General features: G+C 43.0%; 1 protein-coding gene across 2 annotated transcripts in view; it reads right to left on the bottom strand.

Annotated features, from left to right (window-relative positions):
* Nucleotides 1–272: 272 nt before the first annotated feature.
* Nucleotides 273–25,915, bottom strand: part of Golim4 (golgi integral membrane protein 4) — a 74,832-nt gene continuing 49,189 nt past the window's right edge. For both annotated transcript variants that reach the window (XM_042678866.1, XM_042678867.1), the window contains 9 exons: nucleotides 23,773–23,937; nucleotides 19,544–19,870; nucleotides 17,143–17,408; nucleotides 16,268–16,347; nucleotides 13,261–13,370; nucleotides 9,583–9,750; nucleotides 7,591–7,659; nucleotides 2,472–2,552; nucleotides 273–1,913 (listed from right to left, as the gene is read on the bottom strand). In XM_042678866.1, coding sequence (XP_042534800.1) covers nucleotides 1,770–1,913; nucleotides 2,472–2,552; nucleotides 7,591–7,659; nucleotides 9,583–9,750; nucleotides 13,261–13,370; nucleotides 16,268–16,347; nucleotides 17,143–17,408; nucleotides 19,544–19,870; nucleotides 23,773–23,937 — 1,410 coding nt within the window. In that variant the 3' untranslated portion in view covers nucleotides 273–1,769. The remainder of the gene's footprint in view (nucleotides 1,914–2,471; nucleotides 2,553–7,590; nucleotides 7,660–9,582; nucleotides 9,751–13,260; nucleotides 13,371–16,267; nucleotides 16,348–17,142; nucleotides 17,409–19,543; nucleotides 19,871–23,772; nucleotides 23,938–25,915) is intronic.

The raw sequence follows: 25,915 nt of genomic DNA, 5'->3' as shown, positions 1-25,915 counted from the left end.
ATTCAACAGTATCTGGGTATTATTCATGAATCTTCAGGTAGCAAATGACAGAAATTTATTTCCATCTAGGTCAAATAAAAATGGAAAATGGTTGCCTCATGAGCCAACCTCTGAATTAAACTCTGCTGGCAAAAGATAAGGCAAGATATAAGAAGAGAAAGCGCCACAACTCTCCTCTCTGCTATGGCCTTTTGTTTCTTTTTATGAGACTATGTTCTGTTTGCTCCATTCTACAATGTTATACCCGAAAATAATAATAACAGACTGCAAAATTTAACAGATTTACCATTTGTTTTTGTAGCGCTTTATTGACCATTACCAACTTTCAAATAATTAAATACTACAACTGAGACATTAAAAATACAAACTAATTTACCAAAATAATTGTATTCTGAGTATTATGTACAATATTATACATTTTACATTACACAAGGGATTTTTATACATAAAGGTAAGATTTGATTTATGATTATTAGAAATCCAAAATACATTTGAACATACCATTCCTAGGCATACATACACAATAGCTCAACTGGGCTAATCAAAACCATACATGAGTGTGGTTATTAAAAAAAATAAAATTATAGTCATACGATAATGGTAGAAAATAATTTTTTTATTATTTTCAAAGTAGTATTTAAAAACCATACATCTATGAATTATATAACCTAGTTCTACATATTTAAAAATAGTTAGGCTTGCAACTGAAATAGGTCTCTTTCAGAGGAAATGTTTGGCTGTATTGATTTTTCTTGTTTTTAAGACATAGTCATTAAAAATGTTACATATATAGGCAAAGGGCAGACAAAATATTCCCACAAAACAGAAAAGCCAAAAACGTCTGTCATATCACTGTGTACATAGTTTGCTATATAGCTGTGTAAAATAATCATTACAATGTGCAGTTTAGTGATGACTCCCTTTACATAATTGTGATCAACAGTATTATATTCAGAAGCACAGAGATGAAAGGAGAAACATCTATTAGTACAGGGAACCAAGTGTGGATGAGTGACTTCAGAAAAGGACAAAAGTATTGGGAGTGGATGCTCACAGAAAATCCCATACACACACTACATCAATTTTTGAGTGATTCATCAGCTCTTCAGAAAGTTGAATATGCTGATGTGTCACACATTTTTGAACAGTGCACACGCCAGATTAGGTCACAAATTAAGATTGGGTATTATCCTTCTTCTAAATTCGATTCCTCTCAAGAAGAACAATGGTGATTTTTTTTTTTAAAGTAATCCCAACACATTTCTAACTGACCTGAGATATCTGAAAAAAACTGCATGAAAAATGGTTTCCCAATAGCAAGGTCTCGTTCGAGAAGCTCATGGGCCAGTGAAAATTCTATCAGAACAGTATACTGGGATGTTGGAAGAGCACCAGTTAGTGAGTTATTCATTCTCCTTAGTTGAAAGTCACGTTGCAAGTATTCCTGCTTTTAAAATATCCTGTATGTTATCAAAGGCAAAGAACTAGAAACAGAAAGCTAAATCCAAGTTAAATGAGATACAGAGGCCAAGACTTGCTTTCTGGCATTTCTTGCTCATGTTTGATTTGAATATAAAAGACATCCTAATCTAAGTTATCAAAATATATCCATAAAAATGTATGAGCATTTCTAATACAAAAGTTACAAAAGTCTAAATCCATAATTATCTCTGCAATTAAATATCCTAAGAGTTCGGTAGGCAGACTTATTTTAGAGCAGCTTGAGAAAACGTTGTGTTGGCTGAGCCTTGTTGGGGAATTGGGCTCTGCTACATTTCGGCTCTGCGGTGGGATTTCTCAGCAGCCCCATCTTCTTCCTCCTCTTCCTCCTCCTCGTAGTGTTCCTCTCCACCTCGGAGGCGGCTGTGTGCCCGAACTTCTTGTTCTTCTCTTTCATTATGTTTCTCATCAACCTTACAGTTGTAAAAAAGAAAAATACACGAAAAATGAGGGACAGGATGTACAGTTAGTGATGAGTAATTCTGTGTGTCAGATGCCCATGGCTACTGCCAGTGACTCACCCCTTGTAATCTTAGCTGCCCTGGAGGCTGAGACCTGAGGATCAAGATTCAAAGCCAGCCAGGGCAGAAAACTGCATGAGACTCTTATCTCTAATAAACTAGCAAAAAAGCCAGATGTGGAGCCATGGATCAGGTAGTAGAGTGCCAACCTTGAGCCTAAGACCTGAGTTCAAACCCCAATACCTCCACAAAACAATTCTAAAGAAGGAGGCAGAGTTTATCCTTTTAAGTTAAGAAAAACGATCCTATAGGCAGCAGAGCAATAACCTCTCTACTCTGAAGGTTGTCAGAACTTCTGCTAATTCTAGCTGGGTCTGTTCAATTCATGATCACCTTGAAAGGGGAGGGAAAGGCGGAAGGTGGCTAGCCCCACGCTGTGTACTTAACGCTGTGTGTACAGCACACATCCTCTCCTTCCCCACAAGCACTCAATGAAAAGATGCAGCCTACGTTTTCATCATTTTCGCCGTAAGTCTCTTCAGCATTGTGCTCCAGTTCCCGCTTCTTCTCTTCAGTCAAATCTTCCTGAACCTAGAACAGACCACAGATCCTGGGTCATGCTCTGGGCATTGAAACACCTGCACCAGCCTGTCTGGATTCACAAAAGGGCCATTCAGGGTAGCACTAATGAACTGAAAATAAATGTGAAAGAAAGATTGAAAGGCTGCATTGGGCTTGTCCACTAAGTATAAAGGAACAGCTGATAGACCTATTAAAGAAAACACTGAAGGGTGGCGTTGGGAGAGATGGAGAGAGGAGAATGCTGGAATGGGTGACACCAATCAAGAGGCGCTGTATTTGAAACCCCTTTGTACTTTCAATACAAAAATAAAGTTAACAAAAACAATTTTTAAAGCCAAAACCTTTGCTAGGCAGCATCTCTCTCCGAGTAAGGATTAAGGTCATTTGATCGTTCATTTGTGTGGGGATGGTCTGACATGCCTTCAAACTCCTGCTCTTCCTGCCTCTGCTTCTTGAGGTCTGGATTATAGGAGTGTGCCACACACACACCCAGTACTCCACTGTTCAACTTGTCCCTCTCAAGCACAGATCAATACAAAATGACTCAGCATGTCTCAAAGCCATCACCAACATTCAGAAGTTTTCTCAATATTGACACGCTGGCATCTAGGACATTGCTATTTTTTTAACCGAATTATTCTTAAAATTCTAGACAGCCTACCATGTGACCCTCAGCACACGTGTGCATTTCCAGAAGCAATGCCCAATGCCCATCTGTTACCATGCCGGATGGATGATCAGGGCCATGTTATCTGCTAAACTCAGGGCAGTCTTAGTACAGTGGGTCTAAACAAACACTGTGTTACTGTGTACCTGTGCTCTGCTAACCCCCCCCCCCCCAATGCTCTTTTTCCCTCCACACTATCAACTTTTTCTATAGGGAGCTCCGTGCTCTAGGCTCAGTTCTGCGAGGGTTCAAAGCCCTCTAGCCCTCGAATTTTCTATAAATGGAAGTTAAAAGTATGAGTGAATTCCAGTTCAGGTTGAAAGCCGAGGATATTTTCCAAGGTGATGCTGATGGTGTTTCCTGTCTGTTTCCCTGATTGTGGTTGCTCTGTGAGCAGGACTGGTGACAGTCAAGGTCTCCAGGGTAAATTCCTGACCTCTGCTCACCCCGGGACACCATCCACTGTGGACTGGCACTTGAACCAATGCAAGGTTAATCATTCTAATTAAAAGTCACAAAAACTGATAATGTTCTAGTTTCATCATACTCTTTTTGGCCTCATTTCTAAAGAAATCTCCCTTAATGACTGTAAGTTTGTCTACTTAATAATGGTATTTTTTTAATGAATTGGGCGAGCTCTAATTATGATTCATAATGAATAGAAAGGTGTGCGACCTTGACAAATGTTGCTAACCTCTCTGAAGGTCAAGTTTCTTAGGCCTCAAATAAAACAGGAATTGGGTAAACATCAATGATTTTTAGTCCTCTGTGGTTGGGGTTTGACAGTCGGGGTCCTTGTAAGGCTTTTGTGGGAAAGTTTTGACACACAACCTTCTGCATGTCAAGTCTGAGAGGTTCACAGTCCCCCAAAGCTACCTGCACCTGACTTCTGGAAACACTAGCACTGGCTAGAGATGAGGAGTAGGGGATTGAGAAGAACTCAGAATCCCAGGCTCCACCACACAGGAGCCCCATGGGTACAGCAAGGTCCAGGGACTTGTATCTTTCACAAACTCTGCAAGGAGAGATGGAGCCAAGGTTGAAACCACATCCTTGAGTAATAACAGATGCTGGGTGAAGAGTTCCTGATTCTCACAAGAATCATCCAGTGGGGAAACTTCCTCTCCACCCTTGCAATCTGTCATCAACAACTTAGCTGGTTTACCAGTTGCCACAGTCATCTTAGTTGGCAACCATATGGTTTAGATGACTTGTTTGTTTAAGAGAGAATCCACAAATGAATATTCGGTAGCTTTCTGGCCATACGGACATATTTGTTTTAGTAATATATCCTTCATGTTTGGGACAAAAGTAATTCAAAGACATCTTAAAAGTAGTCTTAGAAAAAGAATAAAATGATAGGGTGTTTCTAACTGATCTTTAAAATATGCTTAAATTAATAGCCCAGAGCCAAAATGTTGGATGATACAGCCACACTACTCATGTCATTCCTAGCAGCCTCTTACAATCTCTTGCACAGCTTGAGATATCAAAGACATTCCAACACTCTTCCTTCACAGTCCTCATTTCTCCCCATGGAAATCTAAAGCTGTAGGCATTTTTGGGAAATGAAGCCTACGTGCTAAGTTTAGTAAACGGTCAAAACAATGTATGGGTGATCACTGGATCTGAAATGGGCTCTGGAGAGCCTGCCACACATAGACACATTCTTGTTTTACATGTGGAAGATGTTACGTAAGGGGTCACGCATGGGTGGTGGCTGGCAGTGTTGGCTACAAGAATGGCCACTCCCACTCACTGAACAATGATTTTGAGCAGGATGGTTTTGGCCAATCAGAATCTCCCAATGAGGCTGTGTGGTCTCAGAAGGTGAGTAAATAACCTGGCAGCATCCTCTCCCAGGTGTTCAGATTCAGTTAGTTAAGGTAGAGGAGAGAAATTCTGAGCTCCGAAAGGGATTAAGGATAGAAAGACAGGTGGGAGAAGAGGCAAGAGGGGAGGAAAGGGATGAAGAAATTAAAGAATGCAGATTTTTCAATCAGAATACAGTATTTTCCAAAACTTTACCAATACTTTATCTTTTATGATTTACACTGCACTGAGGGCAGCACTCTATGGAGGTTGTTTATGACATGTATAGTTTGCTTAAAAGTAGATAAAATGTCTAGAATATAAGCAATGTGGGTAGGCCATAATGGTACAACTATGACTATAGCCAAGGCAAAAAGAAGGGAGAGGTAATTCACCCTTGGGTAGAAGTCTGTAAGTCTGCTGTGACACTTGGAGTTAAAGGAGACAAAGTGGGTACAGTGACACCCCACTTCATAGCTTTCCAAGTGTTGCCACAATGTTCTCCCTCTTTATCTATGTCTCTCACAGACACACACACACACACACACAGTATGTCTTTTCCAAGCGGTGGAAAGATGTCGAAACTTATTAGCTTAGGAAAGGTCAGCAAAAGACAACCCAGCTTAAGCAGTATATATTCGGGGGACAGAAAGAAAAGTTACTGGGGGAAGAAAGCAAAAAGGCTTGCTGGGCTTCCCCTCCCCGCCCCGCCTCCTCTTCTTTCCCTGCAGAAGGTTCACCTGCACCAGTTCTGTAGGCTGGGCTGACAACCTGGATTCTGTGTGAGTGAGGGTTAGAACGTGAAGACACAGACATGGTTGTGGGTAGACAGACAGCAAGGACCAGAGAATTGGGATCTAGGGTTGGGGCCGGGTATAGCAAGAGATCACTGGCAGTTCAGCAGCTCTGAAGAGGGAGGAGTAGGCAGGGTGGGGAAGGGGGAGGTGGTGTTGAATTTAGGATGCAACCACGCTCTGCCTCCCACCCCTTTTCTCCCCTCTTGCCTGTCCTCCTCCCGGTCTCTATTCTCTTTCCCTCTTCAACCTCAGCATTTCTCTCCTCTATCTTAACTGAATGTACTGGAAAAGAAAAAAAGGAATTAGTAAATACTGATTAAACTTTTATGTGGCCGCTCTTCAATTTTTAAAACAAAGCCAAGGTTGAACTTTTTCTCCCTTCATCCATCAAAGACTTCCTCAGTATCTGACACAGGGAAGTAAAGGAATATTTGTCTAGACATCCTGTTACAAGAGATGCCCAGATATGTATCTTTTTCTTGCCAGATGTCTTAATATTCCAGGCTGCCGCTTTCTGTAATGGTGTCGTTTTGGTAAGATGGTAAGAAAGCTCAAGGACATGGACAGCAGGATGGGAAGAGAGCAGATACAAAGATCCAGCACCAGGAGGACACTGGGGTAGATAGAGCAGCATCCTTCGCTTCCCAGACATAAATGGCACCTTTTAGCACTAGCTCCAAAAAGCTGACAAAAGCAGTAAGAATGAGACAGCCAGTCCCCATGATGGGAGCTGAGCATGCTAGGTCCAAGTGAGGCTTTCTGGTCCATTTCTATCCATACCTATCTGCTCACCTCCTGTCAGGGACTATGGGATACGTGTGTGTGTGTGTGTGTGTGTGCACATGCGTGTGCGCACGCACACACGTGCACATACACAGTCCCCAGAAAAACCCAAGTAACCACAATATGACACAAGTCTACCCTGGAATGTAGACCACAATGAACTATTACGGGATGCCGCCTGAAGGCAATTTATTCAACTGAGCTCCTTTGGTACCCTTCCCTTATCTTTCTCTTTGTCATGCTGGCAACTGAACTCAGGGCCTTTCACACGCCAGGGAACTGCTCTACCACTAAGCTACACTCCTACTAACATTGCTGTCATTGTTGAAGTGAATTGAGATGCCCAATGTTTATGAGGAAAAGTAACATGCAACAGTAGTTTTGTTTTGGTGGCAGTGAGGTTTGAACTTGGAGCCTCATCACTTATTCCATCACTTAAGACATACCTCCAGCCCTTTAGGCTTTTTTTTTTTTCCTTTAGGCTTTTATTTCTCAGTCTTCTGCTTTTTTCCCCCCCGGCTGGCCTCAGATGATGATCCTAACACCTCCATCTCCAACCTAGCTGGGATTCCAGGTATGGAACTGTCTTCGGGACAGGATCTGACTGCTTTTTGGGGAACCTAGGCTGATCCTCTTCTCTCTTCCTCCCAAATAGCTGGTGTTACAGTTTCAACCCACCACACGTGGTCCAAGAGAATGCTCTTCTAAAGATCAGAGATCTCAACCTACCACGCCTGGAAGGTGGAATATCTTCTGGATTTGAAATGTCTGGTGAGATCCAGAGAGGGATTTTGTTACCCTATGCTGGCTATCTTCTAACCAAATGTCTCCACTGCCATGGTCCATTCCCTCTTCAAGCCACCTTCTCCTATCCACTCACACCGTTCTGAACACTTCCAAGGGAGGCTGTCAGAGTCTGCCTGAGCATGTCTGAGGTTGGCAGGATGACTGAAAGTAAGGATGGGTCTCCTGCACTCAGGCTTCCTACCTCCTCTTCTCCTTCTTCCTGGTACTGTTCATCGACATTGTCCTCCTGCTGGTCTGGATTCCCAGCCATCTGTTGGAGCAAAAAGGAAAGGTCACATGACTGTGAGTTTGAGATGCTTTCCTTACAGTGATCAGGGACAGTGGATGAGCATGCCACCTTCAAAAGTACACCTGAAATCACAACAAGTAAAGCGTTTCTCACACAGAGCACAGGCATCCCAGTGTAGTTAACAGCCCCCAGTCCGCAAGCACAGCAAATCTCCTCTCCACATAGGCAAAGACTAACCTTTTCCATAAACTAACATCTCTGGGCATTAGGGGAATGCAAATCACTACCACATTGAGATTCCAACTCACTCCACTTAGAATGGTCATTATCAAGAAAATTTATAGTAACAGGTGCTGGAGGGGATGTTCAACCTCTCTGAAAAGTATGCAGTATGGAGCATGCAGTATGGAGGTTCCTCAAAAGGCTAAACAGAGCTTCCATATGACCCAGCAATCTCACTCCCGGGTATTTATCCAATTGACCACAAACGAGGCCATACTAAGACTAGCAGCACAATTATGTTCATTGCAGCATTGTTTACCATATAACCAAGATATGCAATTAACCCAGATGCCTCTCAGTGGATGAATGGATCAAGAAAATATGGTATCTATATACAATGGAATTCTATGCTTCCATCATAAAGAATGATATTGCCCCAATCCATAAGGAAATACTAAGACTTGGAAAAAAATATATTAAAGTAAGCCAGACCCAAAGAAAATAGGTCCTATGGTTTCCCTCATTTGTTCTAACTAGAATGTGCCTATAAATCTACAAGTAAACCCAATGGACAGTAAAAGACAAAAAAAAATTATACTTGGATATGATCAATTAAACAGGACTCTAAATATTCACACAGTGAGACCAAAGGAGGATATTGTTAGGAGAGGATCACAAGAGCTCAATAGCTATGTGAATATGATCATATAAAATGATGCACTCAAATGGTTTTTCTTTCTTGCAATTGTTTCTAGCATATTTATAAGATGATTTCTTTGTTGCTTTGTATGTCCCTCCCCCATGGTAAAACCCTTGTTTTCACTGTATTTGATGTTGGTATAATTTGGGGAGGGGAAGGGAAAAAACAAATTGTTTAAATAGGGATACAGGTGGACCCATTGCAACAATGAGATGTACAAGTCGTTATGTCGAAAACGAACTTTACAACTTTGGTGCTGGGGGGGAGGGGACGATGAGGGGGAGATGGGAAGGGATGGGAAGGGGAAACAAAGGAGGAGGCTACAATGCTTGATAAGAAATGTACTCATTACCTTGCTCATGTAATTGTAGCCCCTCTGTACGGTATTTTCACAATAAAAAAAGAAAAGTAAGCTCTAGAGTATTATAGTAATGATTCCATCTGTGACACTTTTATTATGTGTATTATAACACACACATATATATGAGGCAAAATGCAAAATCATGGAAAGGATGTTCACCAACTTCAAAAGAGGTGTTGTCCTTGAGAATGAAGGTGAATGAACTTGGAAATTCTTTCTCAAAAAAATAAAAAATAAAATGATGCTTATCAAAATGAACTCCAAAAAGTAGAAACAAGAGATTTTTTTATTTTACTTTTTGCAGGTTTTTTTTTGTTTTTCCCTTTTGTCACTGTGTTTAATGTCTGTACCTTTTGTCTAGTATGTAAGTTCATTTGATTTGGGGAGGGGAATGGGCAGCACAGAAACCATGGGCACAGGGGAACTAATTCAGCAGTGATACTCACTAGACACAATGTTGGAAATGAACTCTACAACTTAGTGGGGAGGGAGGTCAGGAGGGATAAAACTGGGAGAAAATAAGGGAAGGGGTCTCACTGTTCAAAAAGAAATCTGTTCAATACCTGACTTGTGGCTGTAACACCTCTGTACAGTACCTTTGCAATAAAAAAAAAATGATTAGAACCGTCGGGGATTAAACCCATGAGTGGCATCTGCTTACCACCAGATGCTCTTCCACCTCTGTATTCTCTTGCCTTCTGTCACTGTGCTTCTGTTCTTCATTTTCATCTGGCAAATTATCTTCTCTTGCTTGCTCAGCTTCCTCAAATTCATCTTCGCCTTGGTTATTGGGATCCTCTGCCGGGTTGATGTCCTCCAACGCTGCCCTCTGTCAGATTTCAATAAAAAGCATCCACCTCTTCAAGACTGAGGATTAAGTTTAATTCCGCTGGGAAGGCCACACTGGCAGAAAATGACACTGCTGAATTCTGGGGATCTGTCTTTGCCACAACCCAAGTATCAAGTATCTCACTGTCAGAAGATAAAACCCTCGCTTTCTCTGTCAGTTTCAGGAATCTGCATGATGTATTTCCTGCCTGCCAGTGATTTGAATGTAGTCCTCAAGACTACTAACAAGCAATTGGAACCAAACTGAGCAGAAAAGACCCACAGTGAGAAGGCCAAACAGAAGTGGGGGAAGGGAGGAAGAGTCAGGAGTAATTAAGATGGTTGAATTAGATGCATGAATAAAAGCTTTCTTTGCTAAAATTGAGTTTTATACACATGAACTTCCCTTTGCCAGGAACTTCCCTTTGCCAGGAATAATTTTGCATGTAAGTAGTTGAAAAGTAGATGATGAGAAGGAAGATCCACATCAGAAAGGACCCAGAAGGAGTCCCCGTCTTCTGTGCCCCAAGGAAACAAGACAAGAAATGGGAGAATTCTAAAGGAAATGGACTATTTGTAGCATGGAACAAATCTGTGTATTAATAAACAGTACCAGCTGAGTGCTGGTGGCTCACATCTGTAATCCTAGCAGCTCAGGAGGCTGAGATCTATAGACTACAAACTTGAAGCCAGCCCAGGCAAAGTCTGCAAGACATCTCAAATTAACCAGCAAAATGCCAGACAGAAGATGTGGTTCAAGTCACAGAGCACCAGCTATGAGCAAGTTAAGCAAGGTCCTGAGTTCAAGCCCTGGTATTGGTACAAAAAAAAAAAAAAGAATCAAAACAAAATCCAGTACCATGAAACTGAGATGTTGTATTGACAAGGAGCAAGAGACATTAGCTACTCAGTCTTTGGCAATAGATTATACAAAATATGCCCTTAAACTCATCTCTAAGGAGGAATTTGCCATTGCTGTTCCCAGCAAATGCCCTTCAAAGGAGCAACTGCGGAATTATTTCAGTTGTTTACTCCAGCTGTCAGGTAACACATGCTTGCACCAAGGCAAGGCTCAGCCTGCAGAGGCTGAGATGGGCAGAAACAGCAGTACCTGTGAACATCTTCCCCAAACCACCAGGGCATCTCCAGGATACTTGGTAAATTGGCAGCTGCTTCGAGATGCTAAAGTCACAAAGCAGGATCTGCTCTAGGCATTCTTCGACAAGGAGATTCTACACTTCAGTTCTGTCCAGGGCCTTGAATGTGTTGCAGAGCTCAGATGATATATTACTCCACAGCCCTGGCCACCAGCTTCCTTCAAGTGCAAATAACGCGCTTCTCAGCAAGGCCAAACCATAAGTTTTAGCACCTTCACACCAAACTAATTACTCTGCAATCTTTTGCCATATAGGATTCTTGTACGTGTCATCAATCATTGTGTTGAGTTATGGGAAAATTCACCCTTCTCTTCAAGAAAAACCTTCAAAATATCATCTGCTATAGTATTCATAAAAGTGCACACACTAGCCCCAAGTCCAATCAAGTCATCAGTGTGCACTCACAGCCCACAAATGAAATGGTTAGGATGCGGAGGAAAAGTGGGACTATTGCTAGTTGAAAGATGGTATGACAGCTAGGTGCCAGTGGCTAACTCCTAGAAGGCTAGCTCAGATCTGAGGTTTGGGGTTAAAAGCCAGCCTTGGCAGGAAAATTCTTGCAACTCTTACCTTTGATGAATCATTAAAACAAACAAACAACAAAACATAAAGGAAATGAAGCTTTCTCAAACGGTAGAACACCAGCCTTGTGCAAAAAGGCTAAGGGACAGCACTCAAGTCTTGAGTTCAAGCCTCAGTACCAACACAAAAATAAAGAAAGAGAGAGAACGGAAAGAAAAAAAGGAAGGAGGGAAGGAAAGAAGGAAGGAAAAAGGAAATAAGGAAAGGAACATTGAGAAAAGAGGAAAAGAAAGAAAGAAAGGAGGGAAAGAGGGAGGGAGGGAGAGAAGGAGAAAGGGAGGAAAAGAGGGAAGGAGGAAGAAAGGAAGACAGCATGATAAAAAAAAAAAAAAGGCCAGTGTTTCCAAGGGTGTTCCGAAGAACCACAGATGACAGGCCAGTAAGATATGAGATCATGACAAAGTCTACCACAGTTCCCAAACTAAGTGACTGCCACGTATCTCCAGCCACCGCTCCTTCATCCCTCTTATGCATACTTAAGTGTCTGCAGCGTGGTTTGCTCCTTCTCACAGACATTTACTACCTCAAATGCTCCTGCTAGCTCTTGTTCATTTATGAAAACATTTCCAAGCGAGGATCCTGCTGCACCCTTTCCTGAAGGCACATCTCAGAGCAACAAATGGCAAAGCCCATCCATCAAGTGGCTCCAGACACCCAGCAAGAAGATGTGGTGGGTGATTACCAAGGAAGGATAACCATCTTCCCCTCAATGCCTTGGGTCAGGACAAACAGGGCCCCGATGGCATCAACAGAACGCTATGACATGGGGTTGATTTGTTAGCCAAACATCATGAAAGAGCTAAAAGAAGTTGCAGATGTCATCTACACATAGAAAAAATAAAAATATTAATAAATTAAAAAAAAAAGAAGCCGGGCACTGGTGGCTCACGCCTGTAATCCTAGCTACTCAGGAGGCTGAGATCTGAGGATTGCGGTTCAAAGCCAGCCCGGGCAGGAAAGTCCGTGAGACTCTTATCTAAGCAATAGAGTGCTCTCCTTGAGCTGAAGAGCACAGGGACAACACCCAAGTCCCAGAGTTCAAGTCCCACGACCGACCAAAAAAAAAAAAAAAAAAAAAAAGGACACACTCATTCAACATTGGCTTGTCTTGTCTATAAGTAGGAGGTAAAGGCCCTGGACCATCCATCTGAGTGGGGCAGAGAGAGAGGGATTGCTTGTTCCTTTCTTGGTAGACAAAAAGTACAATGCCAGTTAGTCAAGTGTCTATCTGTTCATATTCTAAATTTTTTATACCATGTTGTCAGGTGAACTCATCTCTTTTCATATCTGCAACCACAAATCCTTGTACCTGTTGATTCCATTGGGCCCTGGATGGCTGGGCGGAGAGGAACTGGACAGGCCTGAACCACTAGCGGATGGTTCTATTTGCTCAGGAAAGTTTAATCGCCCTTCCTCTGGTCACCTGACCTTTCCTTCCATCTTTCAGAGTGAGTTCATAGATCAAGACCTCTTGGTTTTGTGTGCCTCCATTTTAGCTTTAAGGTTGTCCATCTAAAAGTTATCAAAGGGAAAAACCTTTGATTTCCCTATCCCCAACCTAATCTCTCATGTCTAAACCACTGTTTGCAGTTAAAAATATTGCTCTCGGATGAGCTCACACACACACACACACACACACACACACACACACACACACACACACACACACACACACACACACACACACACAAGAGGCTAGAGTATGTGTGTATGCATGTCAGCTTTCTCCTCGTGACTGGCTTAGGTTCCGGAGGAGTGGGGAAGACACTTACATCTGCCTCTGAGTCTGGGTCAGCTTCCTGACGTCCAGGCTCCTGAGGCTCAGGTCCATTCCTGGGGTCGTCTTCAGCTTCATCCCGGTGCTGGTTATCTCTTTCATAGGCTGGCAAAGCAAGCAACTAGAATTAGCTCCAAATGGATCAAATAGGACTGGTCCCTTTCAATTCAAAGAAAAGCCATCAATGGGCTTTTGTGGAGAACACACCACCCAATTTCTCTTCCATCTCTGTTTACTCAACACAAGACTGTGTCTCAACCTTGCTGAATAGAATTTGATTCATTTCACAGCCTGGCCATCCAATGAGGTAGGAAGGGTAAGTCAAGCTATTCTAACCTTGTAAAGAATGTTTTTTCCTGTTAAGGCAAGAAAAGAACAACAACCAAAACTTTTTCAAAAGAAAGTCTAGTCCCAAGGGATGTGAAGGGTAAACCAAAGGAGGAGGCTGCAATGCTTGGTAAGAAATGTACGCATTATCCTGCCCATGTAATTGTAACCCCTCTGTACAGTATGTTCACAAATAAAATTAAAAAGAAAGTCTAGTCCCTTGGACATCGCTGAAATAAACAACTAACTTTTCATTTATATCCATGGAAAGAGTGGATATTTCAAAGAAGTAATGTCATAGCTGGGTGCAGTGACTCTGACCTGTAATCCTAGCTACTCAAGGGGCAGAGGTTCAGGGGACCACAGTTGGAGGCCAGCCTGGGCACCCAAGTTCACAAGATTCAGTCTCAGTCCATGGCTGTCTGTGAACTCGGCATCCTAGACTACGGGAGCATCATTGTTGGATCCAACAGCACACAGCTGTCATCTCAGTGCTGAGAGGGGGCACAAATATAGGAGGATTACAGTCCAGGCTGATCTGGGCATGAACCTTGATAGAACAATGTTCTAACTCTATGATAACCAACACAAAACGGGCTGGCAGAGTGGTTCGAAGAGTAGAGCTCCTGCTTATTAGCAAGCATGAAGCTCTGAGTTCAAACCCCAGAACTTGAAAAAGAAGAGAAAAGAAAAGCAGCAAAGTGATTAGGGAATAAAAGAGCAACCTTATCCTTAGCACTCAAATGCAAATGCAGCTCATCAAATGCTCTGGGGCCATGCCGAGCACAGGGACCCGTGTCATGTTTATACATGTCTCCCTCAGACATCACATGGCTGCTTGTTGAAAACTGGTAAAGAGCATTGTGAGAGTATACAGACAAGGAACATGGTGCTTTTTAAATGGAGATACTGGAAAGTTTAAGTGCACAGAGAGCATTTAGTGCACAGACATAAAGATACGGGGTTAAGTTAGCATCAGGTCTCCGGTACGCGGAGGGATTTATTAAACAAAGAAGTGAACAGACTGTTCTCTAGCCTTATTGATTACAGAACAAAAGACCATAAAGTGACCCATGGGGACCATGGAGGAAACGATTCCCTGGCTCTTATGGCTATAAAATATCACAGCCAGCTGCTGATGTAGAGTGTGCCACTGCCTTCCATTTGACTTTCTAGAAAAGAATGAACATGGGAGCAACAGCAGTACCCAGGACACAGCTCCCTCCAGCTCCATTATCCCAGGAAGCAATAGTTGACAGATCATGGACTAGACTCCAGTCCTCAATGAAAGCTACTACTGATTTAACTTGAAAAATCCTTCAACACCTCACTCCAGTTAGAACGGCAAAAATCAAGAACTCTAACAACAACAGATGCTGGAAGGGATGTGGACAGCAAGGAACCTTACTTCATTGTTGGTGGGAATATAAACTTGTTCAACCACTTTGGAAAGCAGTATGGAGGTTCCTCAAAAGACTTCACATAGAGCTCCCCTATGACCCAGCAATCCCACTTTTGGGCATTTACCCTAATGTTTACAAACAAGACCACACTAAAGCTACCAGCACAACTATGTTTATTGCAGCATTATTTACCATAGCTAAGATATGGAACCAACCCAGATGCCCCTCAGTAGATGAATGGATCAAGAAAATGTGGTATATATACACAATGGAATTCTATGCCTCCATCAGAAAGAATGACATTGCCCCATTTGTTAGGAAATGGAAAAACTTGGAAAAAATTATATTAAGTGAAGTAAGCCAGGCCCAAAGAAACGTAGGTCCCATGGTTTCCCTTATTTGTAATATCTAGTATATGTATGAGTCAAGCGGAAAAGGTCAGATAACGTGATGTCAGGAAAATGAACCCTTAGATGTGTATTTTAATGTTTTTTTCTTTCATGCATGTGTTTCTAACACATTTATAAGATTATCTCTTTGTTGCTTTGTATGTCCCTCCCCCACAGTATAACCCCTGCTTTCACTATATTTGATGTCAGTATAACTTGTGGAGGAGATGGGGAAAAACCAGTTGTTTAAGGATACAGGTGGACCTGTTGCAACAATGAGAAGTACAAGTTGTCATGTCTAAAACGAGCTTTACAACGTTGGTGCGGGGGGGGGGGGGGCAGGGGGGAAGGGGGGGGGAAGGAGAAGGATTGGGATTGGGGGGGAGGGGGGAGGCTGGGAAGGGATGTGAAGGGTAAACAAAGGAGGAGGCTGCAATGCTTGGTAAGAAATGTACGCATTATCCTGCCCATGTAACTGTAACTCCTCTGTACAGTATGTTCACAAATAAAATTAAATTAAATTTAAAAAAAAAAAAAAAAGTAAAATAAAAAAAAAGAAAATCCTTCAAAGCGATGACACCAACGCGTCCAAGGTAAAGAGGAAATGGAGACCTTTCCCACAGCCTAGGAAAATTTGTCAGAAATAATTATTCAGTACACAGAAATCTTCAAACTAGGGGGAATGTGTTAAGAGGAAAGACAGATTGTCTCCAGTAGGTTTCTCCTCTGTTGTACATAAGATGAAGACAAGCTAAGGACACTAGTCTACAGGCCGACTTTCTACTCACTGGGGTGTGCCTCTAGCTTACAGAGGTTATGAAATATTGGTTCATTGATAGTTCAAGTCATTTTATTAAAACCATCATCATTGGAGAAGCCTTACCACCTCCTTCTTCTTGTAGTCCTTGGTCCTCAGCTCCTTGCACGATATCATTATCCATGGCATTATAATGAGCCTGTTGCCTGCCAAGACATAAATATTATAGGTTCAACTGGACACAGGCTGACAAAGATCCTTTTCGAAATAGCAATACACATGATTTTGAAAAATATTTTTTGGGAAAAAAAAACACCATAAGTTAAAAATATCTTTTATCTACAGGAAAAGATGTAATAAAGATTCCAGATAGCATACACTCAGAAAAAGAAAAGCATGACAAAGAAGTAAAAAAGTAGTTTTTTTTTGTTTTTTTGTTTTTTTTGTGAAGGGGAAGGGGAATGGAGAAGGAAGAATGTGGTTATGATGGATGGATATGTGAAAATGGACCAATGAAACCTGCTGAGATTGGCTTGGGGAGGAAGACAGGAGGAATGAGGGACAGTGATGGAGGGAGTCTCCCTAAGTATACTGTATGCATAAATGAACATATTACAAAGAGCCCCCCCCCCCGCTGTACGACTTATTAATGGATGCTACTAAAAAAATATGGGAGGAAAGATTTTTTTAAAGGTATCTTTAGAAGGTAAAATATTTTTCTAATGGTCAAACCAAACTAAAGGAGTACTGGGTTATTCTGATACTGAAACCATCATGTTGAAGCAGGGAAAAATATGTGTGTGTGTGTGTGTGTGTGTGTGTGTGTGTGTGTGTGTACACACTTGAGCATTTAACTCAAGTACTTTCTCTACCTTAGCTACATGAGCCATAATGAGCCCCTCCCATTCCAGGAGCATTCCCACGCAAGCATGGCTTTGATGCATTTATTAAAAACAGAGGAGTGACTGTCTGTGTCCACCAGGGGAAGGGGTGTCTGCTACCTTAGCTGCTGCTGGTTGTCCTCCAGCTCCACCTGTCTCCGCTGGACCATCTCTCTGGCCAGCTGCTGCTGCTGCTGCTGCTGCTGCTGCTGCTGCTGCTGTCCTAGTAAATGTCCTTGCAGCCTCTGCTGGTGCAGAAGTTCCTGGTGCTGTCGCAGCCGCTGGGCCTCCTGGTCCCTCTGCACTGCCTGCCGCTGCTGCTCCAGCTGCTCCTCATAAGGGGATCGTGGTTTGGTATCTGGCCTGGCTGAAAGGTATGTCTGGTCCTGGGGCAGAACCAGGGTGATCTGAGCAGGAGGGGTCAACCATCTTGTTCCTCACCACAAACTCAGGGGCAGAGTTGGCTTTTACCCTCCTACTTATCTAGTGACTGGTGAGGCTACATAGGCTGCTCAAACTCCTACTTGCCAGCGTTCTCTGAATAGCCTTGGGATTCTTGGTGCCTCTGATCTTCCTAATTCACTGGTATAAAGGCAGTTATTCTTTCCGTGGCCTCTCCACTCCCATAGAACACAGGGCACAGCACCAGAAATGGGTTTCAAATTGTAATTAAATCCATGTCTCCAAGCCTCTTGAGCAAGTGAGCACTTGGTAACTACACACTCATGGGGAAATTTGTGAAGCTAAGGCTTTGTCCGTGAAGAACTGAAGACCTACGGATGCCCATTAGCTCCAGCAATATATAAACTAATCTCTAGTTACACAGGGCCAATGGTAGTCGTGGTAGTAGTAGTAGTAGTAGTAGTAGTAGTAGTAATAGCAGTAATGATAATAATAAAGTTGAATCCCAGGTTACAATGGAAAAGCAAAGAACAGATTTTCTTTAAAGAAACCAGGAATGGGGGAAAAGATCATTGGTTCTGATTAAAGGAAAATTAAGAGACAGCTCTTGTTAAAATGCTGTTTCCACTTGAGCTATGCATCCTTGTCTGTCATCCCTCATGAACAAACACACATGCAATATCCCCAGCAGAAGGTGGAGGGAGGGGATTTCATTGAGAGGAGGGGAAGGCTGCTTCTCACAGTGGGAAGGACACAGGCTAGTAGAAGCTTGTCGAGGCTAAATGTGCAAGAAAGCAAACAAGGGACAACGAGAGACTTCACACCTACCTGACCTGAAGCCACAGCCAGCTTCAGTTTTCAGAGAGTCTGATACCAAACGAAACTCACATTATAAATCAATGACTGTAGAGCCGGGCACCAGTAGCTATACCTATAATCCTAGCTACTCAAGGGCTGAGGTCTGAGAATCAAGATTAAAAACCAGCCCTTGCCAGGGAATCCCTGAGACTCTTATCGCCAATTAACCAGCTAAGTAAGCCATAAGTGGTGGTACAACACAATTGGCAGAGTGCCAGTCTTAAAGGAAAAAGCTAAGGGACAGTGCTGAGGTCCTGACTTCCAGCCCCAAAACTGGCACAGATAACTAAATCACTAAATTAAGTAAATAAGTGGCTAGAGTCCAGCAAAGGCCAAGGAGCCCACTGCTGGACTCTGTGGCTTTAAGTTTCTTTCAAGTGTTCGCTGCAATGATGACTGCTTTTTATAGACATGGGAAAGGTGTTCCTGGTAAGTAGGGGCATGTTCCGGAAACAGAGTCTACACAGAAATGGGCTAATAAGCACGCGTTCCAAGTGGAATATCCTTTTATGAGAATCTTTGATTAAAAAAAGAAAACGAAAAACAGCAACAACAAAAAAGTGAGGTACCAGTGACTCACACCTGTAATCCTAGCTACTCAGGAGGCAGAGAGCTGAGGATCACAATTCCAAGTCAGCCCAGGTAGAAAAGTCCAGGAGACTCTTATCTCCAATTAACCATGAAAACCCAAATATGGAGCTGTGGCTCAAAGGGTATAGTGCTAGCTTTGAATGAAAAAGCTCAGGGACAGTGCCTAGAGGCCCAGAGTTCAAGCCCTAGTACCAGCCAACACACACACACACACACACACACACACACACACACACACACACACACACTAAAATAAAATCTTTCAGATATGGATTTCTGATCAGGCAAAACTGAGCCCCCATAGAAGGACAGAAGCAGGGGGAGGGGGGGAAGGGGGAACAATCTTGACCTCTGAGATCTCCCTCCTCTTCCTCAAGTTGTGATTTGAGCACAGGAAGGAGGCCAAGTGGGACTCTGAACACTCTGGACAGCCCGAAGTACACACACACAGCTCACTCACCAGTGACAAGTACTCATGTCCTCCATCTTCCTCTAGGTCGCTATGCACATGATCAGTATTTACAAAACTACATTTCAATGTGTTAAACAGCCTTCAGTGAACTCAGTCAATCTTTCAAAGGTACTGGGGTTCATGGGGCGGGGGAGTGGCTTTCTTTTTCAATACCTAAAGCACATGTTCCCCAGCCCAGTGGACTTGGGGAGCGCCTACCTCAGCACCAGCTCCTCCCTGTACAGGCTGGGCAGGTAGGCGTGGTTGTTCCTTCCATTCCCGGTCTTGCTCCTCAGGCGATGGGTCATGCTCCTCTTCCAGGCGCTCTGCCTGCCCCACCTGCTCCATCTCCTCCTCCTCCAGGGCCTTTCTGTGCTCCTCTTCCACCTGATGTTCCTCTGGCTCCCGGGGCTCCGCTCCGCGTGGGTTCTCTTCTATCGGAGCCTGTAACTCTGCCTCCCTCGGCGTGGGAGGGAGGGTTTTCCTTTCTTCTGTTCTTCTAGGCAATGCTTCGTTTTGCTGCCACACCTCATGATTTCGAAACTCCTAGGGACAAGCCCAACACGAGAAAGCATGATGTTCTTTTGTTTCAAAAGCAGTCATAGAATTTTAAGGGGCTACACCATAAGCAAGATGCTAGAGTCTGGAAAGATAAGACAATAGACAATAAGCTTGACTCTAAAAAAAATTATAAGGGTAAAGCCAGGTGCAAGTGGCTCATGCCTGTAATCCTAGCTACTCTGAGGACTGTGGTTTGAAGCCAGCCCTAGCAAGATAGTCCCAGAGCCTCTTATCTCCAATCAACCACCAAAAAAGACAGAAATGGAGCTCTGGCTCAAGTAGTAGAGTGGTAGCCTTGAGCATAAAAGCTTAGGGACAGTACTCAGGCCCCGAGTTCAAGTTCAAGTCCCAAGACAAGTATGCATGTGTGTATACACACACACACACACACACACACACACACACACACACACACACAGTAATTCTTCTCACTGTGTAATCTTACTTATAAAATAGAGGTGGTCTAAGCAAAATTTCATCCCAGAAAGCATGCAGTCAATAACCTGAAAAATCATATGAAAACCTCATACATATTAGGAAATACATCTCTGGAGTAAGCAGTTCCCTCCAAAGCAATCTAGCTTTCCCTCAGAATAAAAAGGGAAAGCCCTCAGACTTTTAGTGCTAAAATATTTACAGCATCTTCTTCCCTGTCACGTGTGTTTCCAATAATTATCTGTACAGAGAAGGATACAATGCAACTGGAGAGTCTTGGGCCTATTCGTGATTAGATTGGGCCTCTAACAATTTAAAAGGATGCCAGTACTAATGTAAGTCCTCGCTAATTTAAAATCAGGTCTGGGGCTGGGAAAGTGGCTCAGTGGTAGAGTGCTTGCCTTGCATGCATGAGGCCCTGGATTCGATTCCTCAGCACCACATAAGCAAAAAGAAAAAAACCGGAAGTGGCGCCGTGGCTTAAGTGGTAGAGCGTTAGCCTTGAGCTGAAGAGCTGAGGGACAGAGCCCAGGCCCAGAGTTCAGGCCCCACAACCGGACCCAAAAACAAAAAAAAAAAAATCAGGTCTGGTAAACAATATACACTAAAGCATTCTTCCTTCTTTTTTTCTGTCTTTTTTTGTGTGCTAGTACTTGAACTCATGTCCTGAGTGCTGTCCCTTAGATTTTTGCTCAAGGCTGGTACTCTACCATTTGAGCCACAGCTCAACTTCCAACTTCTTGGTGGGTCATTGGAGATAAGAGTCTCATGGACTTTCCTGGCCAGGCTGGCTTTGAACTACAATCATCAGATCTTGGTCTTCTGAGTAGCTAGAGTTACAAGAATGACTCATTGTTGCCTGGTTAAAATATTTTTAAGATATTAAAATTTCCTTTTTGGTGAACTAAAGAATTATTCATATTTTATAGTGACAATACAGAAAATTGAACAATAACAAAAAATAAACATAGCCACATACCAGTGTCTTATGCCTATAATTCTATCTACTCAGGAGGCTGAGATCTAAGGATCTCAGAAGCAGTGTGGGCACCAAAACCAAGAGATTGTTATCTCTAATTAAGCAGCAAAAAGACAGATGTGGGGATGTGGCTCAAGTGGTTAGAGCACTAGCCTTGAGTGGAAAAAGCTACCAGTGCAAACACACACAAAAAAAATTAAATGAATGAACACCACATTTTAGAATATTCTTCTTTTGAAATTGGTGGATTCAAGATGGTTTTTCATAAAGTCTCAAAGATCTCTCTCTCTGGTCTGTATCACTTAAGAAGAGATGGAGGAGCAGCAGTATTGACAGCAAATACTACCATGCATCTCCCTTTTTGGTCTTCTTTATCAGGAAAACAATTCTTTGGGCAGATAACTCCTCTATAGTTGGAATCTCTAGAGTTCTATCCATAAGCAAATTGAAATGTGAAGTATCATTTTTAAAAGTAGCAGGAATATAATTACCAAACATGAGATCTGAGAGTTTATCAAGTGTGTACTAGGGACAAAGGTCGTTCTCAGTCATTTGAGGCAAGATTGTGGAGTTTTCATTTTGCCTCAGTCTTCAACTATCTGGCAAAATAGTCTTGACACATGAGTGCCCTGGCTTTACAGGAAATAGTTTTCTAAAGAACCCTTAAGTGCTTTCCAAACACCTGCCATTTATCTTCACAATGCCCCCACAAAGACAGAGTAGATAACTACTATCTTCAAGCCACAGATGGGAAAATGAAAGCCCTGAGTCATTAGACCATTAATCCAGCAAACCCGTCATCAGGCTGGCACAGAACGCAAGCAACCTAGCGGTCCTGTCATGTTCTCTAAAGAAAGGTCTGGTGGCTAACGTTAATACTCACACACAGAGAGAATGTAGACTATGCTTGTGAGGAATTCTCTGAACCATGAAGAAGATCACTCACTTCAAATCAATCACTCCCATAAGAGTCTCATGTGTTCATTAATCCCATCAGATTGTCCCATGGGTGCAGGTCATCTTCAACTTTCTTTTTTTTTTTTTTAAGACTGTTGGGGGAAAGATAGCCATACTCTCCTCTCCTCTCCTCTCCTCTTCTCTCCCTCCCCCCCTCTCTTTTTGAAACTGCATTTGTGATTGCAGAAAGAACTCTGATAGTACTAGAGTTTGAACTCAGGGCCTCACCCTTATGAGGTAGGTGCTCTACCACTTGAATTATGACCCCAGCCCTTTTTTGTTTCAATTATGTTTGTGATAGAACCTTGTGTTCTTCTGCCTGGAGCCAGCCTCTGACTGTAATCTTCCTGTCCATGGCCTCTTGCATGGCAGAGACTGCAGGCACACACCACCATCCCTGTTATTGGGGGTAGTAGGGTATCACTAACTTTTTTTGGCGGGGGGGGGGGGGGGGGTGAGTCATGGGGCTTGAACTCTGGGCCTGGGCACTGTCCCTCAGCTCTTCAGCTCTTGAGCCACAGCATCACTTCCGGCTTTTTTTCTGCTTATGTGGTGCTGAGGAATTGAACCCAGGGCCTCAGGCATGCAAGGCAAGCATTTTATTGCTGAGCCACCTTCCTAGCCCCATTATCACCAGCTTTTAGCCAGGGTTGACCTCTGAGTGTGATTCTTCCCAGTGTCTTTCTTCCTGAGATTACAGGCATAAGCTTCCAAATGTTGGGGTCAGTCCAAATGTTAGTCTGTAGCTTTGTCCCATTTTTGACATATACTTAAGCAAGGCTTGAAGAGCAAGAATTTCATGTATTTTGGGACTAGCACTCGGATCCCAGGCACTGTATTTTTTTTTCTTTTTTGTCAGTTGTGGGGCTTGAACTCAGGGCCTGCACACTGTCCCAGAGCTTTTTTGCTCAAGGCTTGTGCTCTACCACTTTGAGCCACTTCCAGTGGCTCAAGGTCTTTCCTGTCCAGGCTGGCTCTGAACCACAATCCTCAGCCTCCTGAGTAGCTAGGATTACAGGCGTGAGCCACCAGTGCCTGGCACTCAGGTACTGTTAAACAGCAACTTTGATAATTTTGACATGTTCTCCATGGACCTAATTCAAAGATATTCAAATATATTCAATCCATTAACTTGTATGCTTGATGGAGCTTGGCAGGGATGATTGTCATACATTATCTTCACAATCAGATCAAACCAACCTTCCTCACCCTACTCAAAGGATGAGAAAGAAAAATCAACTAAACCCCAGCTACTCAGGTACCGAGGAGTAAAGACAAAGCAAGCCAATCAGAAAAGCCTTTCCCAGCAAACACTGCGGCAATAATTCTCAACTTCCCCTCCCTGGACCAACTAACTCTGTAAGGACTGCACCTCCTCAGGCCTCCACCCCTAATGAACTGACTGTGAAGTTGAGCCTGCGCAGTGTGTGTTTTAGCAGGCCCGACTGGGGATTTACAGGTACACTTGAAGCTGAGTACAAGGCGATGTGGGCAGTGTGGGGAATCCATCCCTTACCTCCTGCAGCTCTCCGGCTGGCTTCGCCCTCGCTGCGTGATCCCCATGTGGAGGACCGGCCACCTGGGGGAAGGTTCCGTTGTGCAGCTCTGCAGAGTCAGATTTTCGGAAGCTTGGAATCCTATTCAGCGTATCTTTCAGTTGTTTATATTCTGCGACTTGAGTCTGCATATAAATTGCCCCATTTGAGGAGGTGGGAAAAAAAGATAGTCACAAATGGGCTTTATAGTTCAGTGCATGAGTAGGAAAAAAAAATTGGATCTAAATATGAGTTAGGAAAATATGCAGATTGTTTTCACGCAAGTCCTTCTTCCTTAGCCATGCTTAACCGTTTTCCAGCACATGCAAAATAGAGTAAGAATGAAAGGAAACAGAAAAATATGTCTACGACAGCTGTTAGTTTCCCATGCTACATGAGACAAAGGAAGAACTTGATAAATAACTTTGTAATATTATAAATATCATTAAAAGATAGGTATGTGATGATTTACAACATTAAAATCTACTTAAATACACAGTTACACCAGTGCAGAAATCTTTTCCCAATATCTTCTGAGTAACATTTCCTTCCTTCCTTCCCTCCTTCCTTCCTTCTTTCCTTCCTTCCTTCCTTCCTTCCTTCCTTCCTTCCTTCCTTCCTTCCTTCCTTCTTTCTTCCTTTCTTCCTTTCTCCCTCCCTCCCTTCCTTCCTTCCTTCCTTTCTTCTTTCTTCCCTTCCATCCTCCCTCGCTCCCTCCCTCCCTTCCTTCTTCTGATACTGGGGCTTGAACTCACAGCCTCAGCTTTTGCTTGTTTTTTTTTTTCCTGTCATGGCTGGGTCCCTACCATTTGAGCCACAGCTCCATTTGCAGTGTTTTTGGTGGTCAACTGGAGATAAGAACCTCATTGACTTTCCTGCCCAGAACGGTGGTCCTCAAATCTCAAGCTCCTGGTGCTCAGCCGTGTTTTCTTCTTTTAAAGTGAACAAGTCATTAATGCAGGCATGGGGCTAGAATACACTCATACAGGTATTTCTGAGCATATCCCATATATGTTGTTTGTAAGAGTGTACAGTATCTTCTGTATCTACCTAATTCCTCATGTGTGTCACCAGTGTTATCCAAAAGCAGAAACATCACATGCATAAACACACACTAACAAAAATCCACATCTAGCACACAGAAACATTGTAGCACAATAGCACAAGCTCCCAATGCAGGGGTGCCTCCCTCCACAAGTAGATGCATGGAGCTTGAACCAGCCTACCCTGCTACTACAGCCCCTCCTCACCCCTCACCCCGCTGCCCACTGCTCTTCTACGCCAAGGAAGAGGCACTGATTTGCCTTTCTAATATTCAGAGAAGGAAAGAAGTCTGCCTGCTACCTCTGTGTCACAGGAATGCCTGCAAGTAGTGGCTGCAAACTTTGAACCATCTCAGAGAAACCTTATCATATGGGACCTTGTCACAGAAATCTGTCCAAATACTCTGAGGTCAAAGGAAAACGAGAAATGACACCCAGAGAATGACACTTTCAATTTTTAAACATCTTTACGGTCTTAATGACACTTCTAATACTTATTCTATATAAAAAGACATGCATAGAACTCAATTCTCCCCTTTTTTCTCTCTCTTCCTCTAGACATACACCGTTCAAGGAAGTCATACTGTGTTTTCAATGTGAGGTATGCGCTGATGATGGAAACCCATCAGGACATACACTTGGGGTCCCCACTTCAGAAATTATGATACAAAAAAAATCTGGGCCCAGGCCCCCACACCCAGGATGTTGGGGGGAAAAGTCTTAGAAACACACCAAACGGTGACTTTGAAGCCAGGAAGATCTTCAAGCTTGGTTGTGGTTATCCATCTTCATTTCTCTCTTGGCCTCAGTTCACTTATTTAGTTAGTTGTGTGGTTATTTAGTTATAAAAGAGGACAATGTTATACATCTCCCCTTGGTTACTTTAACTAAAATTCTCAACTATACTTAAAAATCAATTTGTCCAGGCAGAATCTCAAAAAATTGCTTACATGAGGTAGATGGATGCACAGAATAGTGTCCATCCCTCCCCCTGAGATTTGGGGAAAGTTTTCCTATGGTGCTATGGAATAAATGTATCTCTTCAATACATATACTGAGAGCCTAATATCCAGTGTGAAGG

The sequence above is a fragment of the Dipodomys spectabilis genome, unplaced genomic scaffold (assembly GCF_019054845.1).
Source record: "Dipodomys spectabilis isolate Male_0828 unplaced genomic scaffold, ASM1905484v1 ptg000050l, whole genome shotgun sequence".
In the NCBI taxonomy this organism is placed as follows: domain Eukaryota; kingdom Metazoa; phylum Chordata; class Mammalia; order Rodentia; family Heteromyidae; genus Dipodomys; species Dipodomys spectabilis.
The sequence above is the reverse complement of the archived record's forward strand: the minus strand, read 5'-3'. Positions and strand labels throughout refer to the sequence as shown.